The 11,382-nt window shown below is 36.2% G+C and overlaps 1 protein-coding gene across 1 annotated transcript; it reads left to right on the top strand.

Moving 5' to 3' along the window:
* The first annotated feature begins 2,048 nt into the window (after positions 1-2,048).
* Positions 2,049-10,984, top strand: slc35c1 (solute carrier family 35 member C1). Its single transcript, XM_061975364.2, has 3 exons — positions 2,049-2,109; positions 5,295-5,800; positions 8,652-10,984. Exons 1-3 carry the CDS (start codon positions 2,072-2,074, stop codon positions 9,227-9,229), a joined length of 1,122 nt encoding a protein of 373 aa, XP_061831348.1. The 5' UTR covers positions 2,049-2,071; the 3' UTR covers positions 9,230-10,984.
* The last annotated feature ends 398 nt before the right edge of the window (positions 10,985-11,382 follow it).

Genomic DNA, 11,382 nt, shown 5'->3' with positions numbered 1-11,382 from the left:
AACAAAATCTTACGTATACAAGGCATGAAGCGAACACTTGGCATAAACTTGGAATCAGACATGAACCGAACAATGACGCCAGGCCGACTGACTGGCAAAGGCAGGTTTAAATCGTGTCTCTAGATTAGAGCCAGGTGAGCGTCCCGAACACCAGCGGCAGGTGAAAATCATACGCAACCATGGCAACCAAAACAAACAAGAGTGCACAAAAAACAGGAACTATGGAGTTAAACTAACAGAACATAACGAAAACATGATCCGGACCACGGATCATGACACTTCTAGGACGCTACAATATAAACAAACGCCATTGGTGGATCTACACCTAACATCCACTGTAATGATACCACGTACAATAGCGTATCTAGTCGATACTACTACGATTACATTAATATTTTTTAACATCACAAAATCTTCTTTCGTTTTTTTTAAAATTTATATTATGTTTATAAACTCAGGAAATATGTCCCTGGACACATGAGGACTTTCAATATGACCAATGTCTAATCCTGTAACTAGTTGGTATCGGATTGATCCCCAAATGTATGGTATCATCCAAAACTAATGTAAAGTATCAAAGAAGAGAAGAATAAGTGATTATTACATTTTAACAGAAGTGTAGATAGAACATGTTAAAGGATAAAGTAAACAGATATTAACAGTAAATGAACAAGTAGATTAATAATTTATTTTCTACCACTTGTCCTTAATAATTTTGACAAAATAATAGAATGATAAATGACACAATATGTTACTGCATACATCAGCAGACTAAATTAGAAGCCTTTGTTTGTTTACTTACTACTAAAAGACAAGTTGTCTTGTATGTTCACTATTTTATTTAATGACAAAATTGCAACAAGAAACATGTTTAATGTATCGTAAATATTTTTTTGTTAAAATAAAGCCAATAATGACATTTTTTGTCATTAGAAAAGTACCGAAAAATACCGAAATACTTTTGGTACCGGTACCGGTACCAAAATAATACACACACACCGAGCACCCAATGGCAGAAATGTGGATCGGCGCCTATGACGGACGACACCAGATATGTTTAATTGGATGTGTTGCCGATTATATCTTCTTATCGATTATTACACACATGACAAATAGAGGCTATTTAACAACTCCCATGTGTATGTTTCATAATAAATGTGTCAGAATTCCAGTAACTTCATTTTTACACTAAGTACCCTAAAAGGTTTCATCATGTAAGTTGCACCTTGACGTTGTTTATAAAGTAGAGCTGTGACCCACATGTAATACGTCCTGTTCATACTTCAACTAAGTCTGAATGCAATAACTCTCACTAGAGGTGTGTGATCCATATACTGGCATTTTCAAAAAATGGCCCACTGTCTCATGAAGTCAAACTGTGAATAAATATTAATTTCCTAAATACCAATTTTAATTGAACCCATTGATCAAACACACCTTTTCCATGCAGCTCCGTGTCAGAGAACAGCAAGAGTTGCAAAAAATACTTCAACAAATAAAATTAAGTCAATTTCTAAGGGTTATAGTTCATTTTCAGTTCATCCTGGAAATATACCTCCAAAGCCAATTGTCCCTAACTTTTTGTGAGTCTTGTATATTTTTCATTATTATTATTATTTTATTTTTTTTGCGAGGTAAACAGTGTTTGGAATGCCAAAGCTTTGGTAGTATATATATATTTTTGTTTACAACATACACCATATACCACTTCATTTATTGGCATGTTTTAAGTGTCTATTTCCTTCATATGAATTGATGGAAATCTTACAAATAGACACTTTAAAAAAAAAGATAACCCTGTGAGGATCTTAAAAGAGACTCACTCGTTTGCTGCTATCTGCTGTCCAGATGGTGTATTACAGTAAACGTCATTAAGTTGTAAAATTAAATATTATGAGTAAAAAAACAATGAGGTTGAGTTAAAAAAAAAGTCTCTAATGAACTATATCGATATAAGACTGCCTGCCACATTTTAATAACACTAAAAGTTTTACAAAAATATAAACAATAATACACTGTCCCTTTAAATAGAAACAACAGAGAACTAAAGGAAGTGCAGTGAACTATATAGATGTTCCGGCGACGGCACGATCAAGAATATTTAACAAAGTAAGTGCAAATACAACGTTTTGTTCCCCTCTTTCCCATATGTTCATAAATTTAGTTGAGTTTTAGTTTATAATGTTACTATTGTGCTTGTTTTGAACATTATTATTCTGAGCGTGCATGCATGGGTGAGCGTTGCATACAGTACAGTGTAAGTATATGATATCAATAAAGTGATATATTATTTATTACTAAATAAGTATTGTGAGAAAATTAATTGAATAGAGAATGATTTGTCAACTGTTTCTGATTATTTTATAAATATTGGATCAACAATGTATAACAATGTATTCGCGTTTTACTTCCGGTATACCGTCCACAATGAAGTGAAGTCTTAGATTACAAGAACAATTTCCATAAATAAACTACTTGTTTTTTAATTACACAAATGTCCTGGCCGTGTCCTTATAATGTTTTATTATGACTAATGGTCGTATACTAGCGTGCTTTTCAAGTGCCACAAACACATGTATTCGACTAAGAGATGTAATAAATTACGTTTAAATACATATACTTCCGGTATGCCGTCCAATATAAAGTGAAGTCTTAGATTACAAGTAACAATTCCATAAATATAATAAACAGAACAATACGGTACTCGTTTTCTAATTACATAAATGTCCTGACTTTGTCCTTTTACATCTGTACAATGACTCATAGTTGTATTTTTAAAAGTGCCACACACAAATTTATTCGAAATTAGATTTAAATACATATACTTCCGGTATACAGTCCAATATAAAGTGAAGTCTGAGATTACAAGAACAATTTCCATAAATAAAATGAACAGAACAATATGTACTCGTTTTCTAATTACACAAATGTCCTGACTTTATCCTTTTAAATTGTTATTGTGACTCTTGGTTGTATTTTTCCAAGTGCCACACACATTTTTATTCGACTAATATATCTAATAAATTACGTTTAAATACATATACTTCCGGTATACCGTCCAAAATAAAGTTAAGTCTTAGATTACAAGAAACAATTAAACAAAAAAATGGTTTAACTATTAAATGTACCTAAAATATGACTTATTTTATCTTTGTGGAAAATATTGGGACACAATGTGTTGTTCATTTTCACTATTGTTCATTTTTCAAATGTTTTTTATTTTATTTTAATTTTAATTTTAATTTTAATGTTATTTTTTTTATAAATGGCTGTAATGATAATGTCAATGAGGGATTTATAATCACTGCTATGTTGGAATTGTTATTAACATCGATACTGTTGTTGATATTATTCATTTTTGTTTGACTACTTTTGGATTGTTTTGTGTCATGTTTGTGTGTCGTGTCCTCTCAATTGCTCTGTTGTTTGCTATTCTGAATGTTGCTGGTCCTGGTTTGGTTTTGGAATTGGAATTGTATTATTATGGTATTATTGTGTATTATTTTGTTGGATTGATTAATACAAAAATGAAAAACATTTCCATAAGTAAAATAAACAGAACAATACGGTATTCGTTTTCTAATTACACAAATGTCCTGACTTTGTCCTTTTCATTTTTTATTATGATTCATGGTTGTATGTTTACAAGTGTCACAAACAAATTTATTGGACTAATATATCTAATAAATTACGTTTAAATACATATACTTCCGGTACACCGTCCAAAATAAAGCTAAATATTAGATTACAAGAAACAATTAAAAAAAATGTTTTAACTATTAAATGTACCTAAAATATGACTTATTTTATCTTTGTGGAGAATATTGGGACACAATGTGTTTTCAAGCTAATGAGATGCAAGTGTAAGCCACTGTGACACTATTGTTCATTTTTTTAATGTTTTTTATTTTATTAGTATTTTTATTAGTATTTTTATTTTTATTTTTATTTTTTTGTAAATGGCTGTAATAATGTCAATGAGGGATTTATAATCACTGCTATGTTGAACTTGTTATTAACATTGATACTGTTGTTGATATTATTCATTTTTGTTTGTCTACTTTTGGATTGTTTTGTGTTATGTTTGTGTGTCTTCTCAATTGCTCTGTTGATTGCTATTCTGAATGTTGCTGGTCCTAGTTTGGTTTTGGAATTGCAATTGTATTATTATGGTATTATTGTGTATTATTTTGTTGGATTGAGTAATACAAAAATGAAAAACATTTCCATAAGTAAAATAAACAGAACACTATGGTACTCGTTTTCTAATTACATAAATGTCCTGACTTTGTCCTTTTCATTTTTTATTATGACTCATGGTTGTATTTTTACAAGTGTCACAAACAAATTTATTGGACTAATATATCGAATAAAGTACGTTTAAATACATATACTTCCGGTACACCGTCCAAAATAAAGTGACATCTTGGATTACAAGAAACAATTTAAAAAAACAATGTTTAACTATTAAATGTACCTAAAATATGACTTATTTTATCTATGTGTAAAATATTGGGACACAATGTGTTGTCAAGTTTATGAGATGTCATGCAAGTGTAAGCAAATGTGACACTATTGTTCATTTTTTTAATGTTTGTATTTATTTTTTTATAAATGGCTGTAATGATAATGTCAATGAGGGATTTTTAATCACTGCTATGTTGGATTTGTTATTAACATTGATACTGTTGTTGATATTATTCATTTTTGTTTGACTACTTTTGGATTGTTTTGTGTCATGTTTGTGTGTCCTGTCAATTGCTCTGTTGATTGCTATTCTGAATGTTGCTGGTCCTGGTTTGGTTTTATAATTGGAATTGTATTATTATGGTATTATTGTGTATTATTTTGTTGGATTGATTAATACAAAATACAAATAATGTAAAAAAAAAATGTCCATAAGTCAAATAAACAGAACAATACGGTATTCGTTTTCTAATTACACAAATGTCCTGACGTTGTCCTTTTTCATTTGTATTATGACCCTGAAAGGGACAAGCGGTAGGAAATGGATGGATGGACTCATGGTTGTATATTTACAAATGCCACACACAAATGTATTCGACTAATATATAAATGTAATACATTACATATAAATACATTAAATAATACTGAAAATAGTGTTTACTTCCTGCAAAGTGAAGGCGGAAGTTAAAAAAAAAAAATAGAAGACCGGAAGTTAGAATGTTGACGCCGAGGGGGAACGACATCTTATGAAGTGGGACCAGTCATGTCTGGTACAATTTATTTCCCCTTAACCTAAAACCTTCGTAATTCTATTCAATCATGAACAGAACGCAGCTGAAGCGCTCCAGTATTTTGAGGATGGCCGGCACGGAAATGGTGGACCAAGACGGACTCGGAGAGACCTTCGTTTTCCGCGCTTTGAGGATAGCAGCCGTGGTGGCGCTGTACTGGTTCATCTCCATAACCATGGTGTTCCTCAATAACCATCTCCTGGACAACCACGACCTGGACGCACCGCTGTTTGTGACCTTCTACCAGTGCCTGGTGACGGTGGGACTCTGCTGGGTCATGCAGTTGTTGTCTGCCCTCAACCCCAAATTGATCGACTTCCCGTCGGTTAAATTCGACTTGAAGACGTCCCGGGAAGTTCTGCCCCTGTCGGTGGTCTTCATCGGCATGATCACCTTCAACAACCTGTGCCTGAAACATGTCGGAGTGGCTTTCTACACGGTGGGACGATCCCTCAGCACGGTGTTTAATGTACTGATGTCATACATTATCCTCAGACAGACCACTTCCTTCAAAGCCATATCATGCTGCGGGTTGATTCTTGGTATGTATTCATGGATATATATGCAGTGTTTACATACGTGTAGACAAACTATTTTTTTTTTTATTTAAAGGCCTACTGAAATGCGATTTTCTTATTTAAACGGGGATAGCAGGTCCATTCTATGTGTCATACTTGATCATTTCGCGATATTGCCATATTTTTGCTGAAAGGATTTAGTAGAGAACATCGACGATAAAGTTCACAACTTTTGGTCGATGATAAAAAAGCCTTGCCTCTACCGGAAGTAGCAGACGATATGCGCGTGACGTCACAGGTTGTGGAGCTCCTCACATCTGCACATTGTTTACAATCATAGCCACCAGCAGCGAGAGCGATTCGGACCGAGAAAGCGACGATTTCCCCATTAATTTGAGCGAGGATGAAAGATTTGTGGATGAGGAAAGTGAGAGTGAAGGACTAGAGGGCAGTGGGAGCGATTCAGATAAGGAAGATGCTGTGAGAGGCGGGTGAGACCTGATATTCAGCTGGGAATGACTAAAACAGTAAATAAACACAAGACATATATATTACTCTATTAGCCACAACACAACCAGGCTTATATTTAATATGCCACAAATGAATCCCGCATAACAAACACCTCCCCCCTCCCGTCCATATAACCTGCCAATACAACTGAAACACCTGCACAACACACTCAATCCCACAGCCCAAAGTACCGTTCACCTCCCCAAAGTTCATACAGCACATATATTTCCCCAAAGTCCCCAAAGTTACGTACGTACGGGCAAGCGATCAAATGTTTGGAAGCCGCAGCTGCATGCGTACTCACGGTATCGTGTCTGCGCATCCAACTCAAAGTCCTCCTGGTAAGAGTCTCTGTTGTCCCAGTTCTCCACAGGCCAATGGTAAAGCTGGACTGTCATCTTCCCGGAATGTAAACAATGAAACACCGGCTGTGTTATCAGGCACACCAGTCAAGGGGTGCATTCTACGGCGGGGGTGCGTTATCCAGCACAACACCTGCCGCAATACACCGCTTCCCACCTACAGCTTTCTTCCTTGCTGTCTCCATTGTTCATTGAACAAATTGCAAAAGATTCACCAACACAGATGTCCAGAATACTGTGGAATTTTGCAATGAAAATAGACGACTTAATAGCTGGCCACCATGCTGTCCCAAAATGTCCTCCACATTCCGTGACGTCACGTGCCGGCGTCATCATAACGAGACGTTTTCAGCAGGATATTTCGCGCAAAATTTAAAATTGCACTTTAGTAAGCTAACCCGGCCGTATCGGCATGTGTTGCAAAGTTAAGATTTCATCATTGATATATAAACTATCAGACTGCGTGGTCGGTAGTCGTGGGTTTCAGTAGGCCTTCAAGATTTATTTAGGATTTTCAGTTTTTACAACACATATACAGCAGTATACATTGACATGTTGGCAATGCAAATGTCCACAAAACATCACAAACAAACAGCGAAAAGGAGAAAACAAGAAGACAATTCAGTTAGACTAAACTCAACAGTCAGTGAAGAGAGAGAAACAAAAAAAAAGTACCGTATTTTCCGCACTATAAGGCGCACCTAATGGATGCATAACGTAACCCCAGCCTCTACTGTAGTGTCTAATCTATGCACCTTGTAATGTGGTGCGCCTTATATATGAACACAGTTTAAAAATAGGCCATTCATTGAAGGTGCGCCTTATAATCCGGTGCGCTTTATAGTGCGGAAAATACGGTATATACATTCAAAAGTTTACATACACTTGTAAAGAACATAATGTCATGGCTGTCTTGAGTTCCGAATACTTTCTTCAACTCTTATTTTTTTGTGATAGAGTGATTGGAGCACATACTTGTTGGTCACAAAAAAAAAATCATAAAGTTTGGGTCTTTTATGAATTTATTATGGGTCTACTGAACATGTGACCAAATCTGCTGGGTCAAAAGTATACATACTGTACATCACTGTTAATATTTGGTTACACGTCCCTTCACATGGACAAAAGATAAGACCTTCTGGAGGAGAGTTCTGTGGTCAGATGAAACAAAAATTGAGGTGTTTGGCCACAATACCCAGCAATATGTTTGGAGGAGAAAAGGTAAGGCCTTTAATCCCAGGAACACCATCCCTACCGTCAAGCATGGTGGTGGTAGTATTATGCTCTGGGACTGTTTTGCTGCCAATGGAACTTGTGCATTAAATGGGACAATGAAAAAAGGAGGAGTACCTCCAAATTCTTCAGGACAACCTAAAATCATCAGCCCGGAGGTTGGGTCTTGGGCGCAGTTGGGTGTTCCAACAGGACAATGACCCCAAACACATGTCAAAAGTGGTAAAGGAATGGCTAAATCAGGCTAGAATTAAGGTTTTAGAATGATCTTCCCAAAGTCCTGACTTAAAGGTGTGGACAATGCTGAAGAAACAAGTCCATGTCAGAAAACCAGCAAATTTAGAGGAGTGGTCAAAAATTCAACCAGAATCTTGCCAGAAGCTTGTGGATGGCTACCAAAAGCGCCTTATTGCAGTGAAACTTGCAAAGGGACATGTAACCAAATATTAACATTGCTGTATGTATACTTTTGACCCAGCAGATTTGCTCACATTTTCAGTAGACCCATAATAAATTCATAAACGAACCAAACTTCATGAATGTTTTTTTGTGACCAACAAGTATGTGCTCCAATCACTTTATCACAAAAGAATAAGAGTTATACAAATGATTAGAAACTCAAGACAGCCATGACATTATGTTTTTTTACAAGTGTATGTAAACTTTTGACTACGACTGTATATAGCCTTTAATCACAAATGTCTCTTTAAAAAATATATTTTCCCTTTTCGGATTCAACTACACATAACTCTGCTTTTTTATTTCCTCAGGTGGATTTTGGCTGGGTGTGGACCAGGAGGGCCTAGCAGGCTCCCTTTCCTGGTCCGGTGTTTTCTTCGGAGTGCTCGCCAGTGCTTGCGTCTCCCTCAATGCCATCTACACGAAAAAGGTGATGCCCGCGGTGGATGGCAATATTTGGAAACTGTCCTACTATAACAATATCAACGCTTGCATCCTCTTCCTCCCGCTCATCCTGGTGTTTGGAGAGCTGGGCCGTGTCGCCAATTTCAGCCGTCTCGCTGACGCGGGTTTTTGGGGCATGATGACGCTCGGAGGAGTGTTTGGCTTTGCCATTGGCTACGTCACAGGCCTCCAGATTAAGTACACCAGTCCGCTGACACATAACGTCTCAGGGACGGCAAAGTCCTGCGCTCAGACTGTTATTGCGGTAGTGTACAACTCTTCGAGTAAAAGCCTTCTGTGGTGGACTAGTAACATGTTGGTTCTTTGCGGTTCTTCAGCCTACACATGGGTCAGAAGTCGAGAAATGAAGAGGACTCCCACCAAGCAGCCTCAGGATTCCACCACAGAAAAACTTCTTGGTGAAAAAGGCAGCATAGGGATATAAAACACTCCTTTTACTTTTTTTTTTTTTAGGATACAGGACTTGAATTTTGCGGGGATTAGAGGCTTTGACACAGTGGTTTTACAGAGATTATATTTTATATAGCTTTGTATTTAATTCTATTTGCTAGTGTTCGGGGTACACTGTCCAATTACCTATACAATGAAGGACTACAATAATTAATACAACAGTTCAGACCACAGGGGAATTTTTTTTTATATACCATATTTTCTGGACTATATAGCGCACTGGGATATAAGCCGCACCCACGAAATGTTTGAAGAAAAACATTTGTATCCATTAGCCGCGTCAGACTATAAGCCGCAGTTATATACTTTGTGAATTGAGTTATTTAAACAAAAAGATTCTATAAATGTTTACCGTATTTACTATAAGTCGCACCGGGCCGAAAATGCATAATAAAGAAGGAAAAAAACATATATAAGTCGCACTGGAGTATAAGTCGCATTTTTTGGGGAAATGTATTTGATAAAACCCAACACCAAGAATAGACATTTGAAAGGCAATTTAAAATAAATAAAGAATAGTGAACAACAGGCTGAATAGGTGTATGTTACATCAGTGGTCCCCAACCTTTTTGTAACTGCGGACCGGTCAACGCTTGAAAATTTGACCGGGGGGGGGGTTGATTTAATTATTTATTTTTTTGTCATTAAAAAAATACAATCATGTGTGCTTACGGACTGTATCCCTGCAGACTGTATTGATATATATTGATATACAATGTAGGAACCAGAAATATAATTTTTTGTATTATTTTTGATTTTATTTGTTTTCTTGTGAGGCCCGGTACCAATCGATCCACTTACCGGGCCGCGGCCCTGTGGTTGGGGACCACTGTGTTATATGAGGCATAAATAACCAACTGAGAACGTGCCTGGTATGTTAACATAACATATTATGGTAAGAGTCATTCAAATAACTATAACATATAGAAAATGCTATACGTTTGCCAAACAATCTGTCACTCCTAATCGCTAAATCCGATGAAATCTTATACGTCTAGTAGTGATGGGTTGATGAGGCTTCATGAAGCGTTTCGACACATTGCAAAACTGTATTGATACTGTGTCACTAAATACTGACATCTGCTGGACATTAAAAATCCCTACAGGCAACCTATGGACCGACTCAACTGACACTGATTTTATGACCTAGTATATACAATAATATAAACCAAGTCATTGTATTTCCTTTAGGATTATTTCATATCTTCATTTAAATAAAAATATATTTTTAATCTTTTTTAGATACAGTCAATAAATAATGTGAACATGTATCATAACATGGAAATCTAAGAGAACGTGTTGTGTATGAGGATGCTTGTGGACCTGGAAATTATTATTATTATTTTGTTTTACACATTTTTATTTAAAAAAAAACAGTTTTTCCAACGTATTCAATTTTAGACGCTTTCTCTTCTTAGTTATTATTTCTCCTGCTGTAGAAAAAACCCGCTCACAGGGCACAGAGGAGGTGTCAGTGCGACACAGTTCGCGTATCGGTCACGTGACCAAAACAGCTCATGATCGGTCACGTGACTTTCTAAAAGCGGTACGCGCACCGACACAGGGTTTTGCTCTATGAGCTCAACGCATGCGCGGATGCGTCTGTGTTGCCGGACCCATCACTAACGTCTAGTCTCTTACGTGAATGAGCTAAATAATATTATTTGATATTTTACGGTCATGTGTTAATAATTTCACACAAAAGTCTCTCTTGAGTATAAGTCGCACCCACAACTGCGACTTATAGTCGGAAAAATACGGTATTTACATCCCTGAATTGTTTCCAATTGGTGTCTGTAACACGGCAGTAAAACGGCTGACCAAGCAAAACAGAAGTCATCGTCATGGACCCACTAGCTGCGGAATTAGCTCTCCAATCAGCTAAACAAACTTGATAACTCCACTGTAATGCTTTGGTGAATTTACTGAGGAGTTTGTGAAATTGAAACAATACAAAAAGAATGCCATTGTAAGTTGAAGGTGCTGTTTGCAACTTCCTCACAGTTATATTTTTCAAAGCAAAAAACATGACAAGAAAACCACTAGCTGGCTTAAGTTACCATTAGCAGTTTAACAGAACACCTTTGTATGACAATTTTTGATATTCTTTACAATTACAAAGTTAAT

This window comes from Nerophis lumbriciformis, linkage group LG15, assembly GCF_033978685.3.
Source record: "Nerophis lumbriciformis linkage group LG15, RoL_Nlum_v2.1, whole genome shotgun sequence".
In the NCBI taxonomy this organism is placed as follows: Eukaryota; Metazoa; Chordata; class Actinopteri; order Syngnathiformes; family Syngnathidae; genus Nerophis; species Nerophis lumbriciformis.
This window is presented reverse-complemented; position numbering and strand designations above follow the sequence as displayed.

Excerpts from the sequence above, each read along its gene's own strand:
- slc35c1 (XM_061975364.2), top strand. The coding sequence starts at position 2,072 with ATGTTCCGGCGACGGCACGATCAAGAATATTTAACAAA. Across the intron at positions 2,110-5,294 it reads GATCAAGAATATTTAACAAA|AACGCAGCTGAAGCGCTCCA; the intron begins GTAAGTGCAAAT and ends AATCATGAACAG. Across the intron at positions 5,801-8,651 it reads ATGCTGCGGGTTGATTCTTG|GTGGATTTTGGCTGGGTGTG; the intron begins GTATGTATTCAT and ends TTATTTCCTCAG.